Source organism: Camelus bactrianus, chromosome 25 (genome assembly GCF_048773025.1).
Source record: "Camelus bactrianus isolate YW-2024 breed Bactrian camel chromosome 25, ASM4877302v1, whole genome shotgun sequence".
Taxonomy (NCBI): domain Eukaryota; kingdom Metazoa; phylum Chordata; class Mammalia; order Artiodactyla; family Camelidae; genus Camelus; species Camelus bactrianus.
In genome coordinates this window covers 31561284-31579970 of record NC_133563.1, presented here as the reverse complement: position 1 = coordinate 31579970, position 18687 = coordinate 31561284, and the positions used below count along the sequence as shown (strand labels likewise).

Sequence of the window (18687 nt, the reverse complement as noted above, 5' to 3'; positions counted from 1 at the left end):
TGTAAGAAATGACCCAGTTTGTTCAGTTTTGTATGGTTTGTCTTCCCCATCTAAGTGTTAAGGTTCATGACCATGGGGACCTTGATTCATTCAATGCCTGGAACAGTACCTTTCTCCTAGGTACCAAATAAATATTAGTAGTAGAGTGAAACCGCAGAGCTACTTACGAATAACCTTGTTCATACCTCATCACGACATGTCTTTGTGTATTTCTCCCAGCCAGTCACTTGCTTATTATTTTTAATTGGATAATAAGATGCAGTTTTTAGCTTTGATTAATTCTAATATGAATTATTTTATTTCTATTTGTACTCTCTCCTAACAAAATGGATATATGATACCGATTTATGTACACAGGTAGACACCGTAGTATAATTATGAGACACTGTAAACAATCTAAATATCCAAAACCAGTCCATTCAATGACTGTGTGTACATAATGTAATTACTATCTTTCATCCATAGATCAGAGTGTATCATTTTAGTGATGAGGGAAGATGTTTCATCAATGCAGTGACCGTGCTTTTCTGGTTCACCGTGGCCTCCCGGCTCCTGGTACGATTCCAGATACTGTAGGCATCCCATAAATGTGGGTTGTGTAAATGAATTGTGTCCAGAAAAGCCCAGAAGCCATGGGCTCAGCTAAAACTGTGTTCAGAACTTGCCTGATCCTAAGAATCACCTGGAGAGAGCTTGTTCCAAACACTCGATTCCCAGGCCACTGCATAATCTAATTAGATGATGTGGAAATGGGTATTTTAACAAGCACCTCGTGGTTTCAGAATGTGGAGAAAATCAGTAAGGGTCTAATGGGAAATCAGGAAACACTTAAGTATTGGAAATGTGTACAGAAAATATATGCAGGAATTTATAAGTGGAATTCAGGAGATGTACTACACAGGCAGCAGAAGATCTGAGATGCTAAAGAAGGGAGAGTAAGACCACCCAACTTGTGCCCACCACTCCAAGGACAGAGGCAGGAACCACACACTAGGGTCACCTGGAAGAGACCAGAAATACCGCAGGCATCTTGGGCAGCCACGGGGTAGACTCTGCCACTGCTGGAGAAGTTGCTCACACACGTAGGGACTGTGGGAGCAGCACCTGCAGTCTCTCTTGGTCCTCCTGCCTCCCCAGGGCCATCCATTGATCAAGCTCTGCCAGAAGCCAGATGACAGGGGAGGCTGGATGATGTAGCCGGCAGGGTTCCACCCTCCTGTAACGGATAGGGCAGAGCAAATACGGGGCCAGAAATGGGTGTGACGGCCAACAGGCTCAGTACCCGTATTGTGAGGTAGGATGCCAGGCCACATCCTCATTAAAATACTCCAGAGGCTTGGAGTGAAGAAGGTAAAAGCCAATTAATAACTGTTAAATTCTTTTTAAGGAAAATATCCATTTAATTTTCATGTTAATATTTATGTTCTTCCACTCTGGGGCAGTTGTGGAGAATGGATTTCACTTCATGCAAAGGCCCTCTTTAAGAGGATGTAAAAGTACCTGGTGATCTTGAATGCAGACTCCAAAACCCGCCCCTTGTGAGACAGTGGGCAGCTGGAGGGATGTGTACGTACCTACGCTCTACGGGTGAGTGAAAGCCCAAAAGGACAGCGTCATCAGCCAGCGGTTTACATGTGCCTGTTTTTGCAATCAGTGTGATGGGCTCTACACACGTTTAGACAGTTTCCTAACAGGAGTATATGTCGTTAGCATTTTTAGAGTAGAATTTGGGGTGGGGGCACTTGACTAGAATAGTTGAAAAAGAAAGAAAATTACATTTTTATCTAGTGAGGAAAGAGATACTTTCTTTCAAAAGACAGTGTTTTGGCTAACATCACACACTTTGGCTAATGAAAACAGGAGGTGCGTTGAGAATGTTGCACTGAGATGAATGCCTCTGTCACTGAGAAAAATATGCTGGCAGAAGTCCGCCTCAGCTCTTGTGCAGGGTCCAAGCACCTCGAAGCCTCCCAAGGTCTGACCTCTGCCTTGTTCTTCAGCCTTATTTCCAGCTGTTGTTTGCCTAATACTCAGTACTGGTTTATGTGGTCCTTGATCTTCTGGTCTTTATGTTTTCTGTCTCTCCCTGGAATGTTTGTCATTCCCTACATGTTCTCCATCTCATCATCTCCACCTTCTGGCAAACTCCTACTTATTCTTTAAAATTCATGTCAAATCTGGCATCCTTCGTGAGGCTCTTTGGTGCTAGGTCCCCATGCCACCCAGTGTGCGTCCCTCCCTGGCACTCCTTTAGCGGTCTATGCACATATTTCTATCAGTTGCACTCTCTTCAGTGTATTTGAATTGCTTGTGTGTCTTTATTCCTCATGATGTGATCAGGGATAATTTTTTAATCTGTCGTTCCAGACCTACCACTCAGTCCTAGGCTTGGCACATTATAGATGTTCAGTAAATATTTCTTTGAGAAGATTAAACGTAGGTAATAGTTGAAACCGTGATTAAAAAAAATGAAAATCCAAGAGGAGAAATTTACTTCTGATTCTCATGAGTCCTGTTATTTAAGAAGCCAGGGTAAATTCACAGGAAACAGTTAAAGCATGAGTTGTTTATATTTTCTTTCTCCACATATATCTTCCATTATATTCCATTTTCTTTATTCATTCGCTATTATAACCTAACCACTAGCAAGTTCTTCATCTGAAATGGAGTGATTGTCTAATTATTCTTATTTAACTTCGTATAAATAACTATTAAATTAAACTGTGGAAAATCACTGTTTTCCAGGTCAAAAATAGTTAGATATTGATACTTTCTATGGTTCAACCCAAATATAAGAGTTAGGAGTTCTGTCGTCTCTGTCCCTCACATCTGTTTACTGTAATTTTGCGCAGCTCATGTAGATAGTCTGGATTTCTTGATATTAGTAACTTTTACAGCTGGTTAGGCAACCACATACATTTTGTGAAGGTGAATTTGGATTGTCTCAGTGCAGGTTGCTGCCTCAGGAAGTACTGAGGCTCCATCCCAGGGTACCACTCAGGCCAAGGCTGGAAAATCATCTGTCAGGAAAGCCTCTGAAGGGCCTTCTGCATTCTGAAGTAGAGGGGACTGGATTTCTACCTCCATGTTCGCTCTCAACTTTCAACTGCATGAGTATATGAGTTAAAATGATGTAACACTCTTAAAATGTTAATTTGTACCTTTGTACCTATCCCACAATTGAATTTCCAAGTAGCTGATTACATTTCCTTCTGTGGATTCAGGAAACCATTTGCCCTACATCATCTAATTTATTCAACGTAGTTTGGCCCTTACAACTTTTGCATTAGTCATCCCTAAACGCATTTTGTGCAAGTGAATAAGATGCTTGACGTTAATGAACATCATTTTTAGAGGAAGAGTAGCACCTGGGCTGCAGGTAGAGAGGGAAACCAAATGTTACTGTTTCAGTGCCTTGGAACTCTGAACCTGCGGTTCTCTGCTTGGGAAAATTAGATCTCTTATCAGAAGAGTGTTTCCTGATATTAATAGCAATATTGGTGTTAAGATCATTTTTGGTGTTAAGATGGACGTTGGTGGTAATATTTTTTGACAGCTGATTTCTTAATTCCTTCTAACTTTTAAACTTAAAACAACCTTTGAAACTAAATGAGCTGAAAATATCCTTTTAAAAATAAGCGATGCACTTAGATTCTGGTACACAGCAAATTCCCAGTGAAGAAAAGTTCCAAATTTATGATTCTATTTGCATTTCCATAAACACAGAGAATCTGATTGTCTGAGCTTCTTATGTGACAAATCACAATGTTGGAAATGGGCTGTTTTGAGACTAATTATGCATATGCTCCCATTCTTAATAGTGCATTCACAGCATGAAGCAATACAAAACTTGTGCTGTTGACTCGAGCTTTTCTTGCTCAAGGTTGCCATTTTAATGAATTTTAACTAACATTGGTCTCATTTAATGTGATTAAAATATTAAAAAAAATTTAAAAAGAGGCCAGGAAGGAGATCTTGAGATGGAGGCGAGCAAGCAAAACACTTGCGGGCAGTGGGGGTGGGGGGGTTGGCCTAGGGATCAGAGCCTGTGCGAGGGGAGGAGCCAGGACTGGGAAAAGATGGGGCGGTTGAGCTGTGATGCCGGGCCGACAGAGGCCCCAGCCGGCACCTCCGTGAGCACACGTGGTCCTGTAGCGTTGCCCTGAGTCAGGCCAGGGGAGCGGCCTTCCACCCCACGTTGATCAGAGAGGCTGAAACACAGGCTCTGGCTTCTCACACTCACATATGAGTTCCGGGCCCCAGGCATGTCAGGGAAGGAGCGCAGGGTTCCAGAACTGGAAAGGCCAGGTGGTCAAGGACCACAGGTGAACTAGGGGTAACTGGTGTGGGTGGATATCCTTCATTCCTGAAGAAGAATCGGGCAGCTCACAGTAGGTTTGGGGCTCACTCTGGTCATGTTCCCATCTTTCTGACATCAGTATAAGTTAAAATTACTTAAAACTGAAATAAAATGAAAACTTCAGTGCCCTGGTTACACTAACCACATTTCAGATGCTCAGGGGCCCCATGTTGGACAGCACAGAGCATTTCCATCTCTGCAGAAAATTCCCGGACAGCACTGCCCCATGTACCATGCCGCTGTGCGTCTCAGGCCCTGCTGCCCCCACCCCCACGACACCCCAGGAGGAAGGTGTCAGTTGCCTTTACCCTAACACCTGCACCTCTCTCTGCTCCCCTCAACTGGAGAGCATCTCTGTTTAGTTTCCTCAACTCTATATTTTTTTGCCCTCATTTTGACATTAATGTGGCTTAATAAACCAGAAGTGGAATCCACAGCAATTGAAATGTGTTTCCGTTTCTTTAAGGATAGGCCAGGAAGGTGGGGGAAATTTTTGTATCTATCACTAGTTCAGTTAAAGAAAAGGAAGAACAACAGTTAAGTTTCCACATTAAAACAGTCTAAACATGCTTACCCTACCACGCTAACAGCGGAAAACAGAACATCACTGGCCAGCAAGAAATGAGTGGAAAACAATAAAATTGGCATGAAATAGACTTTAAAACCTAGCAAGTAAATCGTATTTAGAATTAGCTTCCTCCAAACTGTATTTGATGATGATAAAAACCCGCTTCATCGGGCAAGTCTTCCCATGAGTCACCTTCTCTAATTATTCAGTAAACCTCACACTGATGGCTGATTCTTCCATGGTGTTCTTCTACAGCTTTGTGTTATGCAGAGTAAACCTTTTAAAAAATGTTTCTCAACGAATTCTTCGAGCCTTGAAATTGGGTGTGTTTGGTACATGCAGTATTCATTGTTTTCTTCTCTTCTGGAGTGTCAGCAAAAGTCTGACCATCACAAGACATTTGTGATGCTTAAAGATATTTTCCCAGTCAGATGTTCAGTACAAGTGTTGAAAGGGTGGTGTCTAAGCAGATCTCTTCTCTGCATCACGCATAGGCCCTCCCATGAGGTCTGTGGGAAGGGGCTGAACTCAATCTCAACATCCATACACAGACTGAATTTTTATAAAATATGATAGAAAACTGGTCCTTGTACCAGCATGTAGATGAAGGGTTGTCTCATCAGGGCAATAAGAGCACTCATCTCACTGGGTTTGATGCTGTGGTCCCCCAGACTAGGATTCACTGCTTCATGTGTTCATTCATCGTCCATTTGTCGAAGCATCATGTGATAAGCAACGGGCTCGGCTTTCTGATGTTCTGACCAGTGGAGCATCCAGCCAAGAATTGCTAGTCAAATGGGAAACATCTGTTAATCTAAGTACCCAGCACTCCAGTGCAACGGTCTGGTAAAGATTGGATTGGAAAGTCTAGTTGAAGATTGAGGCTAACCCGGGGCTCCTAACTCCCTTTCCAAATACAGACGATGAGTCCAGTGTGCTTGCCTGACCAGCAGATGGGAGCAGAACTGGCGGCTGGACTCAAAGTCCAAGCCTAGTCTTTTTCCTTAATCGGCTGCATGAATCTGCTCATGGCTGTGTGACACATGAAGTCTCAGGCAGAACAGAGAAAGGGTGGCAGGTGGCCCTTGCCTTTGGAGGAGTGACCCTTGCCACCAGTGAGATGTAGCCCGCCCGCAGATGAAGCATTTCCTGGCCAGAGAGAAGGAGCCAGTTAGGGCATAGAGAGGAGTGTACACCCACTCCAGAGCTCTCTTTTCCTCGAAAAGAAAGGGCAGAAGCCCCCCACCTTGGTGAGTCGACCAAGGCATACCAGGAGAGGAGTTTTAAATTTATTTCTCTCTGCCTGCAAGTAATTCCTGTCTCTCTGGAATATTGGGAGAAGGGGAGGTGGTTAGAGGAAATCTGCAAACACCCAGCATGGGTAGGCATGTGCCCAGCATGTAGTCGCCTCCTCTCCTCCCCCCACATTCTTCTGTCTTTGAGCTTCCAAAGGGAAGGTACTGGGTCTCAATAATCTTTGCTGTATGTTTGTTGCAGTAAGTCAATCAGTTACATTTATTGAGAACTTAACATGCTTAGCACTGAGCTTATTTAGATTAAAAATAGTGGTTAAGAGAAGTAAGACAGAGAAAGACAAATATATGATATCACTTATATGTGGAATCTAAAAAAAAAATGACACAGGTAAACTTATTTACAAAACAGACAGACTGACAGACTTATAGTTACCAAAGGGGAAAGGGGGGTAGGGATAAATTAGGAGTTTGAGATTAGCAGATACAAACCACTATATACAAAATACATAAACAACAAGGTCCTACTGTGCAGCACAGGGAACTATATTCAATAGCTTGTAACAACCTATAATGAAAAAGAATATATGTATATATTTGTATAACTGAATCACTATGCTGTACACCAGGAAGTAACACAACTTTGTAAATCAACTATACTTCATTAAATATAAATATATATATATGTGTGTATATGTATATGTGTGTGTATATATATATATAGTGGAATTACAGAATTTTTCAGACCAGGAAGGGACCTTCGCAGGTGTATCTAATTCCCAGTTTCACAGGGGCAGGAGCCGGGGTCCAGTGAGCTGGGACGATGAGAGTTTATGGTCCCAGCTCCATAGCCCACTCTCTGGGAGCTTCTCCAAGGCAGTGTCTCCATCACACCTGTATCCCCAACACCCCTAAAAACATGTCTGGCATGTGGTTGGCGCTCAGAAAATATCTGTTAAGTGAATTAATTCACCATGTTCCCCTGCTTGGCCTCTGGCAAGTGAAGCATAGCTTGTGGCTTTGTAAGACCATTGTGAACAGTAACAATTCATGATACTCAATCCCCTTTACCCGTGGCTTCACCTTCCTCGGTTTCAGTTACCCACAGTCAACAGTCTGAAAATATTAAATGGAAAATTCCAGAAATAAACAATTCGTAAGTTTTAAATTGTGGGCCGTTCTGAGCAGCGTGATGAAATCTTGCGCCGTCCAGCTCTGCCCGGCCCAGGATGTGAATCATCCCTTTTGTCCAGCGTGTCCTGCTGGTTCCTTAGTCACTTAGCAGCTGCCTTGGTTATGGGATCAACTGTGCTGAGGTTCAAGTTACCCTTATTTTACATAATAATGGCCTCAAAGTACAAGAGTAGCCATGCTGGCAATTCGGATATGCCGAAGAGAAGGCTTAAAGCGCCTCCTTTAAGTAAAAATTTGAAAATTCTACACTTAATAAGGAAAGAAAAAAATCCTATTGTATGAACGGATCTCCTTCCATGATATTATGAAGGAGGCAGAAATTTGTGCTGGTCTTGCTGTGGTACCTCATACTGCAAAAGTTATGGCCACAGAGTGTGATAAGTGCTCAGTTAGGATGGAAAAGGTATTAAATTTGTACAATTTGCTTATGCAATTATTGTAACTTGTATTACAGCATATCCTTATAATTGTTCTATTTTATTACTAATTATTGTTACTATCTTATTGTGCCTAATTTATAAATTAAACTTCATCATAGGTATGGAGATAAAGGAAAAAAACATGTTATGTGGGGTTTGGAACTATCCACGGTTTCAGGCATGTACTGGGGGTCTTGGAATGTACCCTCATGGATAAGGGGGGACTATTGTTAAGTTTCTTATACCCCAGATAGGGGCTTAAAGTCTGACTCTTTCTTGGAATATGTAGTGAAAATTTAAATGTTTTAACATTAAAATATATATAACAGTAAGATATATAATACATATTTTATATATTATTTAAAAATAAAGTATATAAAATATATATAATAAATATGTATAAATAGATAATAAAATAGGTAATAAAATTTATATTTTAAAAAGTATATAGTATATTTAAAATGTGTTTTGTAATAATAATATATATTATATATAATATATAATAAAATAAAATACATAATAGAGAGAGAGAGTGTATTTTTGAAGCTACTTCAGAGCGAATGTACTGCTTAGTGTGTGTTGTGATTTTATTTTAGGTGGGCGAAGTAATCACAGGCTGTGGACAAACATCAAAGCGTGTGAAAAGCCCGCGGGTCAGCACGGACAGCAGCAGGGAGCAGACAGAGAAAAGGTACTGTCCCCTCAGCGTGTCTGGAGCTCGACGGTGTCGTCCTCTTCATTGTCATTTGGTGGCTAGAATGCACCTTCCAAAAAGGTAGTTATTTAAAGTTTAGAAAGGATTCATACCGCGGATGCTAATGTTGATTCCCAAAGCTCAGACTCCCGATTGGCAGGGCTCTGGATCGCTACCCAGCAGATCTGTGCGTATCTAGGTCCCCATTTCCTGTGCTAATAATAAAAGTGGCAACATCCCCAACAGCGACGGCTGCGTTTACTGCGCACTTGCGTTGTTTCGGCACATTCCGTGTGCCTGACCCATATAAACACGTTTAATCTTCACAATTTTGGTCCTCAGGTTACAGTTGGGGAAAATCAGGGAGGGAGGTGTTGAGAATGTGCGAAGGTCCTGGAGCTGGGCCTTGTTGGGACGACTCGGCTGAGCCCTGCTCACAATGCCTCTCTCTTATGACCCATACGTCCCATCACAGATTCCAGAACCGTCAGGGCTGCAAGGGCCAAGAGGCCCCGTGTGTGCCCTCCTGTCAGTGACAGGTCACCTTCCAGCCTTTACTTAAGCTTCCTTCCTCACAGGACCCTCACCCTCTCAAGGGGAGATTCATCACATTCTTAATATTCCCCAGTGTTAAAGCCTCTCCTTGAGTCCTAGCTCTGCCCCCAGAGCCCCTCAGATCAAAGCCCACCGCCCACGCGCTGTGACAATCCTTAGCGTATTTCGGACAAAGCTCTCAGTATTTCTCAGTTCTTCTCTAGAATGAGCGTCCCCACTCTTTCAACTCCCCTTCTGCTTGTCATGATTTCCAGACTCGTCCCATCCAGATGGCAAAATCTATTTTGGACCATGGCAAACTATCTTTGTGATACAAATGTATATGCTAGAATTATCATCATAAAAATACCTGAACAAGGGCTATATTTATGTCTTGCATAATACAGGCAGTCAGGCATTCGTATATCCAAAGACAACTGTCAGAGTTTTGTAGAGATTTTCAAACATGGGGTTTGTTTAAACAACAGGTATGGAATTTAATTCCTCCTGAAAAGCAGGTTGCTGTTATTAGCCTTTAAAAAGCCAGTCTCATGTCTCCCAGCCTAATGATTTCCATTCCAGATACATGTGTAATTTACAGAGATTCAAGGGTAGCATGACTATTATGAATATTCACGGTCGTAATTAACCTCTGTACAGCATCAACGCGTGTACAGAGTCTGAATCTAATCTGTGAGGTATCACAGGGATTGGAAACCAAGTCCCTGTGAGCAGTTTGGAGCCGGTTTTCCAGACTCCAGGAAAACCATCATTACTGTAATTGCACTTAATGACCAGAGATGTCTCAGCACAGTCCGTCATAGTTGTGCCTCTTGCAGTATTTTTGCAAGGCCTTTCTTTTTCATTTTTGTTACTGAGAAATGATCGACTTATGACCGTTTGTTATATGTCCACGTGGAGCTTGTTTGTGGTGCTCCTTGATCGTTGACCAACTTCGTTATCCACATTGTCTCAGCCTCTGGCTGGCAACCCCCTTCAGCACACAGCTGCCTGTAGAGGCTGCACATGGGAACGAGGTCAGGCAGGTTGTTGGTTCGGGGGGAAGAGGGCTCCTGCTGCAGCAGTGCGCCAGGAGGGTCGGAGTAGGCCCCTCAAGACTCTCATAGACTGAGTGGCCCCCTCCTCGTGCTATGGAGACATAGGGAGTAGAGGGAGGTCAAGGGGAGGAGGGTCTTGCTCATCAGGACCGGATGGGGTCGTGTTTGGGGGGAAGGTAACTGACTCGGTGACCTCCGGTGGTCCTGTGACACTGTACGATGAAGGAAGACTCAGAACTGCCTCAAAAAATGCATGTATTGAATATTGAGTCCCTGCACTGTGCCATATGATGCCATGCGTTACCTTATCTTTAATCTTCAAAGTAACTACAAGATAAATCCTAGTATGCGTTAATGTACTGGGGTTCAAAGAGATTGAGTAATTTGCTCAGGATCACAAAGTTGTTAAGTGAGCTTTGGAACCAGAATCATCCAACGTGATCAATTCTTGGACTTGCCTTCTTACTCCGTTCGTGCTGTCTTTTTTGAAAAATAGACTTTCTTCTTTAGAGCAGTCTTAGGTTCACAGCGAAACTGAGCGGAAGGCACAGAGATTTTCCCTTGTACTCCCTGCCCCAACTCATGCAGCGCTTCCCCCTCGTGTCAACACCCCCGCCAGAGTGGAACATTTGTTAGAATTGATGAAGCTGCCACATCCATGCATCATGACCACCCGAAGTCCAGAGTCTGCATTAGGGCTCACTCTCGGTGTTATACATTCTATGGATTTGGACGAATGTGTAATGACGTGTATCCACTGTTACAGTATCGTACAGCGTAGTTTCACTGCCCCGAAATCCCCTGTGCTCCACCTATTCATCCCTCTCTCCCTGCTCCCAACCCCTGGCAACTACTGGTCTTTTTACTGTCACCATGGTTTTGCCTTTTCCACCATGTTGTTTGATTGGAATTGTACAGTATGTAGCCTGTACAGATTGGCTTCTCTCACTTAGTAATAGGCATTTCAAGTTCCTCTTTGTCTCTTCATAATTTAATAGTGCATTTCTTTTTAGCACTGGATAATATTCCATTGTCTGGATATACTACAGTTTATTTATCCATTTACCTACTGAAGGACATCTCGGTTGCTTCCAATTTTTGACAATAATGCATAAAGCTGCTAAAATATCACGTGCAGATTTGTGTGTGGATGTAAGTTTTCAACTCATTTGAATAAGTACCAAGGAGCACAATAGCTGGATCATATGGTGAGACTATGTTTAGCTGTGTAAGAAACTGCCCAGCCATCTTCCAAAGCGGTTATACCATTTTGCATCCCCACCAGTAATGTATGAGAGTGTTCCTGTTGCTCCACATCCTTACCGGTATTTGATGTTGTCAGTGTCCTGGATTTTGGCCATTGTAATGGGTGTACAGTGGTGTCTCATTGTTTTAATTTCCATTTCCCTGACGATATACAGCTGTGGACCGTCTTTACAGATGCTTATTGCTAACTGCACATCTTCCTTCTGAGGTGTCTGTGAAGGTCTTTGGCCCATCTTTCAGTCATGTTGTTTGTTTTCTTATTGTTGAACTTTAAAGTTCTTTGTATATTTTGGATAATAGTCTTTCATCAGATGTCTTTTGCAAACATCTTCTCCCAATCTGTGGCTTCACATGTCACTCTCCCAAACTGGTCTTTCACAGGGCAGAAGTTTTTAATTTTAATGAAGTCAAGCTTGTCAGTTAATGCTTTCATGGATCATGCATTTGGTGTTGTATCTAAAATGTTGTCACCATACCCAAGGTCATCTAGCCTTTCTCCTATGTTATTTCCTAGGAGTTTCATAGTTTTGCATTTTGCATTTAGGTCAATAATCTATTTTGGTTAATTCTTGTGATGGTTGTAAGGTCTGTGTCTAGATTCGGTTTTGTTTGTTTGTTTGTTTGTTTGTTTTTTGCACTTGGAAGTTCAATAATTCCAGCACTACTTTTTGAAAAGACTGTCTTTGCCAAAGATTAGTTGACTATATTTACAGAGGTCTGTTTCTGGGCTCTCTACTGTATTCCACTGATCTGTTTTTCTATTTTTCCACCAATACTACACTGTCTCAATCACTGTAGCTTTATAATAAGTCTTTAAGTTGAGTTGCATCAGTTCCCCAATTTTGTTCTTTCTGTCAGTATTTTATTAGCTATTCTGAGTCTTTGGCCTCTCCATATAAACTTTAGAATCAGTTTGTCAATATACATAAAAATTCTTGCTGGGATTTTTTTTGGGATTTCATTGATTGTACAGATCAAGTTGAGAGGATCTTGACAATATTGAGTCTTCCTATCCATGGACATGGGATGTCTTTCCATTTATTTAGTTCTTTGAAAACCTTCATCAGAGTTTTGTAGTTTTCCTCAAAGACCAGAAGTCTCTCCATAGTATCTTTTAATGAACAGAAATCATATTTTTAAAATAATCAGAAGTATTAAATTTTTTTATGGTTAATGTTTTCTTTGTCTTGTTGTAGACATCCTATTCCACCTTGAAGTCATAAAGGTAGTCCTCTATGTAATAAGGCTTTGTAGTTTTGCCTTTCATGTTTACATATAATCCACTAGGAATTGATTTTTGTTTAAGGCCCGACAGTTTTGTTTACTTAATTTTTCCCTATGTGGACACCCTACTGTCCCAGTGCTTTCTGCAGTGATCAGCAATGCCACCTCTGTCATAGATCAAGTGTCTACATATGTGTAGGTCTGTCATAGACTCTATTCTGTTCCATTTCCTTGATTTCCTAATTTCCAAAGTTTTACAGTAAGTTTATAACTAGTAGGAAAAGTTTTCTCAACTTATTCTTCTTGAAGAATTGGCTGTTCTTGGCCCTTTTCACTTTTACATAAATTTTAGAAATAACTTGTCATATTTCTCATATACACACACAGGCACACAAACACATATACACACACAAATGTATTGGGATTTTGTGTGGAATTATAATGGATGCGTAGATAAATTTAGGGAGAATAGACCTAGTAATATTAGCGTCTCTCTCTTTTTTCAGTCCTATTTGGTATCTCTTAGTAACATTTTTGTAATTTTCCCATATGTATACCCATAGTTTATTGATTTTTAGGTGTGTGATATTTTTGATGCTATTGTAAATTTTGTTTGTTGCTTGCATATAGATTTGTAATTTTTTGTTATAAAATATGCATAACATAAAATTCACCATTTTAACCATTTAAAAGTATACAACTCCATAACATTTAGTGTATTCATGATATTGTGCAACCATCACTGCTGTGTAATTCACTTCTGTGTTTGATTTTGTTCTCAGCAACCTTGCTAATCTCTTTTATTATTTTATTAATTTGTCTATTGTTTCTTTTGGATTTTCTATATATCTGCAAAAATGATAGTTTGCTTTCTTTCCAATCCTGTATCTTTTATTACTTTTTCATGCCCTACTGCTAGGAAAAAATCCAGTACCATGTTGAACAGAGGGGGATAGCAGGCAAAATGACCCAATTCCAGAGGGGAAGTTTGCAGCATTTCACTATCAAGTCTGGAGCATTTCATTTAAGCATAGTAAGTGTGGCGGTAGAAGTCTTTGGTCCAAATACGCTAGCTCACCAGATAATCAGAAGAAGGTTCTTAATGTTCTTTAATAGAAGGAATCAATCTTTGGTGCATTTTACACCTACTGATTTTAGACATGTTCTTTTTTTCGTGCTTTCTGCCATGGTCATACGTTTATTCATTCCGTCTTCTGGCTATTGTTACTAGATTCCAGATGTTCCCGTCTGATAGCCAGGTGGTGGGTAAACCCAGCCATAGGCATCTGTCACTTCAGGCCTGCGATATCAACATCGAGGCAGGACACAGCAGGGGAGAAAAGCCCCCTCCTCTTCATTTGGGGGATTAGTGTGGCCCTCCAGTGCCCCAGGCCTTGCTGTTCACTATTTATTACCCCAGAGATTCATAAGTAATTAAAGTCCCACATGCAAATTATTCCTCACAACATCTGAAGTTAGGGGAGCAAGAGACAACTGCACACCAGCTAAGCTCACCATTTATTACTGAGATCCAGAGGTTACAGCCCAAGAGATACGCCTGGAAGTGTAGATAGGCTGCTTCTCCTCGAAGTTAAGGACAACATGATTATAATAGATGAATTTAGATATTTACTTAATTAAGCCATCCATATCATAGCCTTTTAAATAAGAACAGTAATTAAAGAGTGGAGCTGTAGTTAATAACGACTGTCACGTAAGTCTTTGAAAACTGCAACTTCCTACATAATTTATAGGGTACAATCTGGGTGTTCAGAAATTACCATTTTATACTCTTTGTATACTTTGTATTTTTCTCCAGCAGGTCCACGTGTATTAAGTCAAAATACTGAGGAATCAAAAAGTCAAAAGCTTTCAAGGGCAGAGCAGATTACAGAAATGTGGGGGAAGGGTTGCAAGAACAACAGAGTTTATACTTCCCAAAGCAAATCGAACCTCCCTCCCCCATCTCACTGTCTGCTGCATGAATTTGGTCTGAGGACTTGGATTTGGAGCTCCCGGATTAGACTGACTGTGATTTTCCTTGGGCCAGAGATCATTTCTTATTTAACTTCATCATTCTACCATAATATAATAAATTTTTGTCATTCATTCAACAAGTATTTATTCAGTAAAGCTATATGCCAAAGACACAAGGGGAAAGAGACAAAATCTTTGCTGCAAAGATGGCAGTCTAATAGGGAGAACAGACCGATCATAAGACAATTACATGACAACGTGATAACTTTTCTGTTGAGCACTGCGCTGGACTCTTCAGCGTTACCAGGAAGCTTGTCTGTTTGCACAGGCCATGGTATTGCTGGCGTCTAGCGCAGCAACCAGAATACAGTAGGCACTTAATATATCTTAATATATCTCTATTAAATAGTTGACTGAATGGATAGTGAGTGATTCCAAAATTAGTTCAAAATCATCATCAAAATCACTGGGAGAATGATATGTAAATACAGATGACAGATGTATAAATACAGGTCCAACTCCAGGCCTATGGAATGGAAATTGCCCGAAGAGCATCTCAGTGACTGTATCACCTAGAGTTTTCCACGTGACCATGATCAGAGGATTCATTGGCCTCCAGGGGTTCTTCCTGGTTCGTCTCACTCGTGTGTCTCTGCAAGGCTGGGCGCAGGCGATGGGAGCAGGTTCCGTGGGAGGGGAGACCGTGGGCTAAGCTTTGGGGTGTACCTGAGCTTGTAGAGTGAGTGCCCCCGCCAAACCACAGCAGGCTTGCTGGACTGTCTGAAGCAGCAGGGCCCAGGACCCTGATTACCTACATTCAGGACTGAGATCTGCCCGGAGCGATTCTATTATTGATCCTGGCTGTGGGGCTTGGCCGGCTGTATCATTTCAATTATCAAAAAAGTCTTAGGTCAGCAGAGTCTCCCGGCTGACCTCTCCTCCAGCGGCCCAGGCATTAGCACAGCCCTGTAGCCCTCGTTAGCACTTTATTTCTCCAAGGCTCGACTCTTGCTTGTACAAGGCTCTAAGCTGCTTGAAACCAGGGACAGTCTCCTTTTTTTTGCACCATGCTCCGGGGGAGAGTACTTGACAATGATTGCTGAAAAAAATGAATGAATGTGTAGAATCTACTTGAAATTTAATTTTAAGTGATGTGTCACTTTCCCTTGCCCCTTTGTTGTTGTAGAGGCAAGCAAGTTGAGAGACTAGAAGTGGATCCTAACAAGCGTTCCTTCCCCGATGTGGCCAACATAGTTCAAGAGAAAAAGCACATGCCCAGAAGAGTTCGTGCCGAACCCAAAATTGCACCAAATGAGGAAGATCCAGGCTTTGAAGATAACCCGGAAGTGCCCCCGTTGATTTGAAGTATCAGGCTGCCCGGACTGTGACCCACCCGACCCGGATTTGCTCAGTGCAAAGAGTGTGTTTGTCATTTAGGGACTAAACATAGTGATTATCTGTGTTACTGCTCCAGTGCTTTAGTTCCTACTTTGCATAGTAAGATTCTCAAACTAGTTTAAAATTAAAATGTGTACCCTAAAATGCTGTAATTCATAATTCATCACTTGTCTATAACAAAGTGTTGGCTAGTGCCAGGCATGTCATGGTAGCCAGGAGGGCTATGCTCAGTTTCTGTAGGGCAGAAATACAGACCAATACACTGGGGACAGCTTGTCTTTTCTCTCTCATTTATGGAGCCTCAACTTGGATAACCCAGAGGCCATGGATAACTTGATATCCGGAGGCTGGACTAACCTGGAGGTGTCTTCGCCCACATATGTGGCATTTGAGGCTGGCTTTTGACCAAGACCTTAGCTAGGTTGACAGCCAGAACACCTATATGTGTCCATGAGATCTAGGCTTCCTCGGAGCTCTCCAAGGGTGAGCCTCCTGGGAGAACGATGAAGAAAGGTTACGGCTGCCTTAGACAGTGATTTCTCTGATGGAGCTGGGTAGAGAAAATTGAAAACCTGGAACGGATTCACCATTCTAGGTGCCACTAAGAACATTCATGATTCATGGGAAGAGGCAAAAATACCAACATTAGCAGGAGTTTGGAAGAAATTCCAAACCCTCATGGATGACTTGGAAGGGTTCAAGACTCTAGCAGAGGAAGTCACTGCAGATGTGATGGAAAGAGGAAAAGAACTAGAATTAGAAGTGGAGCCTGAAGATGTGACTGTATGGCTGCAGTCTCGTGATAAAACTTTAACAGATGAAGAGTTGCTTCTTATGGATGAGCGAAGCAAGCAGTTTCTTGAGATGGAAACTCCTGGTGAAGAGGCTGTGAAGACTGTTGAAATGGCAACAAAGGATTTAGAATATGACATAAGCTTCGTAGATAAAGCCGCTGTGGTGTCTGAGAGGACCGACCCTAAATCTGAAAGAAGTCCTGCTGTGGGTCAGATGCTCTCAAACAGCATCGCCTGCTACAGAGAAAACGTTTGTAAAAGGAAGAGTCAATCAATGGGACAAACGTCATTGTCTTATTGTAAGAAATTGCCACAGCCTCTCCAGTTTTCAACAATCACCATCTCGATCCATCAGCAGCCGTCAACATGGAGGTAAGACCCTCCACCTGCAAAATTATGGCTCACCAAAGGCTCCGACGATGGTGAGCATTTTTTAGCAATAAAGTATTTTTAATTAAGGTGTGTACGTTTTAGGCATGATGCTATTGCACACTTAATAGGCTGCAGTATAGTGTGAGCATAACTTTTATGTGCACTGGGAAGCCAGAACCTTCGTGTGACCCGCTTCGTTGCATTATTGGCTTTACTGCAGTGGTTTAGAACTTAGCCTGCAGTCTCTCCAGGGTATGCCTGGATTTCTGCATTAGTTGAAGCCTTTCTTCCCTGTCCTATGTTGTGTGCGGCTGGGTTGACAAAACCTTTTCCGTCTGCAGCATGTAGGTGGACCTCCAGTGAGTAGTGCCTAAAGATGCAGCCACTTCTGCCACTGAGCCTGCCCTTCCTCCGAGTTAGAACACGTCCTGGACCTCCAGGAATGTGGAAGGAATTCTGTCACAGGCATTCCGGGGATGGACTCAGCAGTGGACCCTCTTCTTTCTCATTCTAGGGGCCAAGGCATCAAGTGCTAGGACCCTAGGGACGGCCTATACATATATGTTCTTCCCATAATTCTCTTTCCATTCCTCTCTATTCTCATGTTCTGTCTTATTAGCCCCCCTCCCCAATGTGATAGCATGACTTATAATAAGAGATCCCTGTGTTCTTTGTCCCCATTTCTGGCACAGAGCTTCTAAAACCCTTGGAATTTCCTAAGTGCTGAAAGCTAGGACGGTGTCTTTTGTTATGTTAATGAGATGACTTTCGGAAAGCCCTTGTGTAAGGAAAGGATGGGGGCTGGTTGCCAGGAGATCCATCCACGTGATTAGAGGGTTGGAACTTCCGGTCCCATCTCCCCACCCACCTCCTGGGAAGGGGAGAGGGGCTGGAGGTTGAATCCGTTGTCAATGGCCAATGTTTGAATCAGTCGTGCCTATGTAATGAAGCTTCCATAAATACCTGAAAGGATGGGGCTTGGAGAGCTTCTGGGTTGGTGAACACATGGCGATTTGAGGAGAGTGGCTCGGAAAGCATGGCAGCCCTCTGCCCTCCCCTCACACCTTGCCCTGTGCATCTCTTCTGTCTGGTTGTTCCTGAGTGTATATCCTTTTATAATAAACCAGTGATCCAGTTGGAGTTCCTACATACGTCTACTTCTTATGGGCCAAGACTTAAAAATATGGGACTGAGATCCAAGGCACGCTGGAAGTGGAGTCTCGGTTCTGTGCGACAGTCTGCCCTGCTAAAAGCAGAGTCCTGTGACAAAACACGTCCAGTTCTTTGTTGGAGGGAACAGGCGTTGCCCACGCCTGATGTCTCCTTCCACGCGAACGAATATCCATTAGGGCCACACTCCTTGATTCTCTCTCATTAAATCTGAATCAAGCAGTAAAAACAGGGGTGCTGCTTATTATATCCCCACATGACTTCACACTGTACGTTCTCATAAAATTCCATCCGCCCTCTTCATTAAGACTTACCGATTTAGGTTTTTACCTCTGTAAGCTTCCATTGCTGAAATAACCTCTGAATTACCTCACTTCATTTTCTCCCCTCCTCCCCTGGGAGCAGG

At 42.4% G+C, this 18687-nt stretch overlaps 1 protein-coding gene across 2 annotated transcripts in view; it reads left to right on the top strand.

The window, feature by feature from the left end:
- The window catches only part of DNAAF11 (dynein axonemal assembly factor 11), a 56900-nt gene extending 38642 nt beyond the window's left edge, over positions 1 to 18258 (top strand). The window contains exons 11-12 of one of the 2 annotated variants that reach the window (XR_012502289.1): positions 8391 to 8485; positions 15734 to 15868. Coding sequence is in view for 1 of the 2 variants with exons in the window: in XM_074353096.1 (XP_074209197.1) it covers positions 8391 to 8485; positions 15734 to 15911 (273 nt within the window). In the remaining variant the exon portion in view is untranslated. Of the gene's footprint in view, positions 1 to 8390; positions 8486 to 15733 lie in introns of both variants that reach the window. The other variant, XM_074353096.1, reaches the window with a different exon arrangement.
- The last annotated feature ends 429 nt before the right edge of the window (positions 18259 to 18687 follow it).